Source organism: Cupressus sempervirens, chromosome 4, assembly GCF_028749045.1.
Source record: "Cupressus sempervirens isolate cs-2001-9-10 chromosome 4, ASM2874904v1, whole genome shotgun sequence".
NCBI lineage: Eukaryota > Viridiplantae > Streptophyta > Pinopsida > Cupressales > Cupressaceae > Cupressus > Cupressus sempervirens.
This window is the reverse complement of record NC_143121.1, coordinates 165,334,611-165,340,505: the sequence shown is the minus strand read 5'-3', so window position 1 is coordinate 165,340,505 and position 5,895 is coordinate 165,334,611. Positions and strand designations below refer to the sequence as shown.

Sequence of the window (5,895 nt, the reverse complement as noted above, 5' to 3'; positions counted from 1 at the left end):
ATTTTTATTAATAACATCTTAATTACCATTTAAAATCAACCCAAATACCCTTTTCCATTTTAAATCTGCTATACAAACAAACCATTTAAAGTATATTCAGTGGTATATAAATTCTAATTTTGAAATTTTTTTGATGTTCTAACCTCTAACTAAACTAGGCAGTAGACCTTCTTTTCAAAAATCACTGATGTTCTAACCTCTAATTTTAGTAGCCAATAAGCTTGTAAGTTCTATTTTAATGCTTATCAATGTAAATCCTACCAGATAGCCTTGTAAATTACCCTTTGATGACTTATTGGCGTTCTTTCCTCTCATTATTGCTGTTGGAATCAACCATAAGTGCATAGTGCAATTATTCATCCAAGTATTTTTATATAGAATTGATATAAGTGCATATAAACTGGTCTGTGTCGGTGGGTCTTCATTGTGCAAGTACGCAAAGCGGTAATTGGCATTATTTTACTGCATTCAATCATAAGTAATTGTGAGATTCTTCGTAACTTTTGGAATATAATTATCTTGAGGTGATGTAGAAGAAAGTAGAAAAGACCCTACGAGAGAATTATATAAATTGTACTATCATATGCAATACTTTCTTTTAATAGAAGTACATAATGATGGACATCTTAGTCCATGATACAGATGACATGTGATAATAATAATTGAAAGTTTGAAGCATTTTTATGAATGTACTAACGACCTTACTCATCCTGCCACCCATTTCTTTGGCTTATAATGAATTCTCCATTGTTGATAAACTTTACTACTGTGGTGACGGCAGAGAATAGATCTGACGATGGATTTTTGTCTTCTTGTTATGAAACCCAATAATTTCAAACGTTTGTGGCAAACCCATTCATCATCAAAGCATTTAATTGGAAATGATCAGCTGTTTTTGCATGTTAATTCCATAGTGGGCTGTTTTGGGAAAATGGTTTTATATAGGGATGGTTAGATTTGAGAAATGATAGTGATAATTGCCTTTTTTATAGCATAAAAGATTAATTGAACAAGACTTTTGATATAGATGTTTAACCTTTTATAATCAACAAATTAGGAAAAAAATACAGAGATGTCCATATCTGTAACAATCCCAGAAAGAAATGCAAATTTATAACTAATATCCTGGTAGGCTTTTAATTATTGAGATGAAACCATTTTGAAACCAAAAATTTTTGGAAAAAAACTTGCAACTTTTGCAGCTTTTATTAATCTCACACTTGGAATAACACAGAATTGAGAAGAATGAATGTTTCAAACAAATTTATAACTAACATTGAACAAGTATTTATCTGTCAGACGATGGGCTGGGCTGACATTTAGATCCTAACATAATAAAAACTCCTTTGTAGTTTCTTTCACAACACTTCTTGGGCTGCAGATATTAAACAACTTTGCCTATTTTTCCTTTTGGGTAACTGACCTATATACATAATAAAACCAGCCAAATTCCATGTCTTGAACACTGGCCATGGCTGTGAGTTTATTACACCCTCCAAAACCTGCAATTCTGGTAAAAACCGTGGTTTCCAAGATCTTATAATATGGGTAATCAGTGTTAGGGCAGATAAAGTGAAACAAAATAAAATAGAAATTTGGGTAGTATCCTTGATAATTAAAATTCATGTAACCTCATAGTTAAATCTTTCTCTTATATTTGATCCAGAGCAGCAACAATGTTGTGGAAATCAGGAGATAATAGGTTTTTAAAGGCCCTGTCATAGGCCAGATCTGATACCTGTTGCTGCCATGAAACTGAGCAATCAGTTGGATTGTTGTCTCCACTGTATAGATTCGGCTTGGTCTCAGTAACATACATTGTGTTGTTGTGTGAATTGCTTGAAAATGGAGCATGAAAAAGCTCAGTTTCTGAAGTAATGTCAGATCCATCTCCCCAAATGTGCTCAGTTGGTTCATAGAATGAGCCCCCATTGTTGACCTCTATGTTGTTGTTGCTGCTGTTACCACTTATATTACTACTGCTGCTGCCTCCACTCACATTATGACTATCCCAGTATTTCATATAGTTATCCACGAGATCTTGATTGCCCACCATTCTATTAGAATACAACAAAGAAGAAATCCCTGGTGGTGCCTTGTAAAGAGACGGATTATTGCCCATCATGCAATTATTGTCAGAAAACTCACTCGAGACTCCAAAATCTGAATTGACACTCCCTAGAAAAATCTCTGAAGCATCCTTGCAATGCATCCCTGACCATGGAATCTCATTTTCCACCATAGGGACCTCACATGACGAGCTATGGAGAGGGGGTTGAAGGCATAAAACTGGATTGGGATTGCTTAGAGATGTGAGCTTTTGGTGATTATTGAAAACATGGCTTGATAGCTGCATGAAATTGAGATCAGCAAGGCTATCATTACCATTGTTGAATTTCTGTAGAAGAAACATGTTACTGCTGTCCTTGGAATCTATGTCCTGATGGTTTCTCAGGACTTCATGAGATTCGAACATGGGATGTTCCATTGGATTAGAAAAGGCTGCAGTATCAGTGACTTCATTCCTCAAATCCTCAGCTTGCTTCAAACTGTTGTTGTTGTTGTCATCTAGAGAAATAGAAGTAGTTGTTGCCTTGTTATTATTGCTATCATCTCCTCCTCCTCCCACCTCGGCAGTGATCTCAGAGAGAGGCTTGTGAGTGATGGGATCAATACCACGTTGCCTCAGCTTCTTCTTGATGCATGAATTCCACAAGTTCTTTATCTCATTGTCTGTCCTTCCAGGCAATTGGGTTGCTATTTGAGACCACCTGTATGTGGAATAAAACTATCTCAGTAATCCTTTCTTCCACAATTCAACAAGTTAAACAGTGCTAAATCTCAAGTTCTTCCCTTCCTCATGATTTATAAACCCACAGTTTTTAACATGAGTTTATGACTGAATTCAGAAATAGAGAAAGGTAATCACTTGGACTTTAGAAATTTGATATGATTCATGAGATTACCTGTTGCCAAGAAGAGCATGGAGTTCAATGATAAGATTTTCTTCCTGTGGACTGAATGAACCCCTCTTCAGATCCGGTCTCAAATAGTTGATCCATCGTAGCCTGCAACTTTTCCCACATCTCTGAAGACCTGGCCAACCATGAAAAAAAAACTTATAAAAGACAAGCTCAAACTTATATACAAGAAAAGTGAAATCTTGAACATGTTAAACAGCTCAAACTGCTTAAGCAGCCAAAGTTTATAAAACCAAGAAAAGGAGAGTGAGTTTAGACATCTTGATTGTTGTCAAACTTCCACTTGAGAAAAGGAAGAGCTTAAGAAGTCTGCATGCTTTAACTGCTACAAGTTTCCAAATATATAGCAAAGGAAGAGCTTAAGCAGAAGCATATGCTTATAACTAGTAATAATAAAATTCTCTAACACTTGTCCGGATTTCTAATAAAGAATCACAAAGTTTGAATTCTCTAACACTAGTCTGGCTTTCTAATAAAGAATCACAAAGTTTTTGATCTTAAATGTTGAAAACAATTATTGACAGATTTTACAGAGGTCTAATAATGCTAGAGTTTTGACAGTTATTATTATCAAATCTATAGGAAAGGAAGAGCTTAAGAAGAAGCATGTATGTTATAACTATTAATAATACAATTTTCTAACTTTGGGTGGGCTTTCTGTTAAAGAATCAAAGAGTTTGGTCCAAAATGTGGAAAAAAAATAGGTATATGTTAAACTTCATACCAGCTTGCTTGGGGACAGCACTCCAGCATCCATGGCCATATTTTGTAATATGCCTTAAGAGCTTCTCATCCTCCTCAGGAGACCACAAGCCCTTTCTAAGCTTCTGCTTGTAGCAGCAGGAATGGCGGCCCATTTCTCTGAATTATCCTTCCTTGCCAATTATCAGCACTGAAAGACAATAAATTGTGTATCTCCTCACAGCTTTTCCCAATCTATCAGTCTTTCCAATCATCATCAACACAAAGAGCAACAGCAGCAGCAACACCAACATTAGATACTCAAACAAAAAAGTTGGGCAATCCTAATAAAACCCCGCATCTAAAAACTAAAGACTAAGAAGCCATCTTTGCTTAATTAATCTACACTGCCACAAAAGCATAAACATGAACATTAACTCATCAAAGCTGTTTTCATTTCCTCCTTTATTCCCCTGAACTATTGACAGAAAGCGACTCCTTTGGTTCTTATCTCTTTTCTTTGTCAAGATGCAATAAATCAATGAAGTAACAGGGAGGAAAAAGGAGGAGAAGAAAAGTTTCCACATACAATCCTCAAGGCAGAAGAAAAACCAAAAAAACAAAATAAAAGAGCAATCTTGGGACCATGAATGAAGGAAACAGGAAGCAAAGATGGTAACTTTCTAAAAATCTGAGCAATCCAAGGTCTACTGGACAAATTTCCTCCTTTTAAATATGGTCCGTATACCTGTCCAAACTGAAGTTCTTGCAGTCAGTCACTTTGTCAGACAGTACGTGAGCATTGGGGAAGGAGAAGAGGAGACGCTGCAGAATTTGAATGAACAAATGTGTGAAAGTGGTGGGTACTAAGTAGTCTCGAACCCGGACCCTCTTACTTAATTATCCCCACAAATTGGTGGGGCTCTCGATTGTGAAGGTGAACAGACGAAAGACAGAAGCAAGCTACAAGTAGAAACCCAAAACTAATATCCACACCTCTAACAGTAATTATAATCCTTTACAAATCTCTACTCTACGAAGACTTCAAAAGATTCATGTCCATCTTCATTTTCATATTAATTTGGAGTTGGTGAGCCTGAGAGCTCAAAAACTAATTCAGAATTATGACAACTTTGGATCTCTCAAACGAAGTTCTGTTAGAAGGGAATTAATAGGGTCTGTTAAGTTCCTCGAAATAATGTCAGTAGGTGAATAAGAACACAAAAGTACATCTAGATTTATACATTGGGCGATCTAGTTATATTCTCTACCAGAAGATACAAGATTACAAACGGATCGTGTCTGTATTTTAGTACATATTTATTGGGCTGATTGTCTTAAATGTTTGCTTAATCCTCTGAACTAAGGGACAATGCTGATTAATTTGGTTGATTGTTCCAAAGTATTTGCTTAATCTTTTGGTTTAAGGGACACGAACAATATTAAATACAGATGATCCTCAGAAAATATTCTAACAATGATTTTCTGGGTCAGAGATCTAACGACAAATTCTTGGAGTTGTGGACAAAAATTCATAGAATACGTTCAATACACGCTGAAGAAATGTTCATACCTATTAAACAATACAATTAAGTATAGTAGAGCATCGCAATCCTCTGAATAAAACAGTTTTAAAAAATGAAAGACTTGTGGGAGATCTGAGAAACAATTTTAAGAGCCAAACTTCTTGAATTATTTGCATGTGTAAACAATGACACTCCAAATTTTAGAAACCATATAATTTTGATTGAATTATATCAATTTTGTTTTGAGAATTGAAGAAATAAATTTTAATTATATAAACATTATAAGATATTTGTATATAAATTATAAAAATTATGTTTCAATATTATAATGAATCTTGCGATATTGATAGTATATTTCAGGTGATAAGATTTATTTATAGAGCTTACATTTATATTATGTCTTTGTAGAATTAATGAAAATTATAATATAAAATAAATGATAATACATTTAGTTTTTAAATATTCAATAATAATTTTCATTTCATGTTCATAACTCTATATTATATATTGGTAGAATATATGAAATTATTGTAGATATAGTGACAATGGCAATACAAATGTAGTAAAAATATACATATCTAATGCTATTTCATGCAAAATGGATGAAAATATAGATTATTTATAGTAAATTTTACTTATATTAAATAAAACTAGGCATTAGACTTCCAACTTATGACTTTATATTAATGACGTACTTATGATGTGGT

The 5,895-nt window shown here is 34.1% G+C and overlaps 1 protein-coding gene across 1 annotated transcript; it reads right to left on the bottom strand.

Moving 5' to 3' along the window:
- Nucleotides 1–1,172: 1,172 nt before the first annotated feature.
- Nucleotides 1,173–4,544, bottom strand: LOC149560509 (uncharacterized). Its single transcript, XM_089824704.1, has 4 exons — nucleotides 4,411–4,544; nucleotides 3,706–3,925; nucleotides 2,967–3,096; nucleotides 1,173–2,771 (listed from the first exon to the last, which is right to left on the bottom strand). Exons 2-4 carry the CDS (start codon nucleotides 3,836–3,838, stop codon nucleotides 1,652–1,654), a joined length of 1,383 nt encoding a protein of 460 aa, XP_089680830.1. The 5' UTR covers nucleotides 3,839–3,925; nucleotides 4,411–4,544; the 3' UTR covers nucleotides 1,173–1,651.
- Between the last annotated feature and the right edge of the window lie 1,351 nt (nucleotides 4,545–5,895).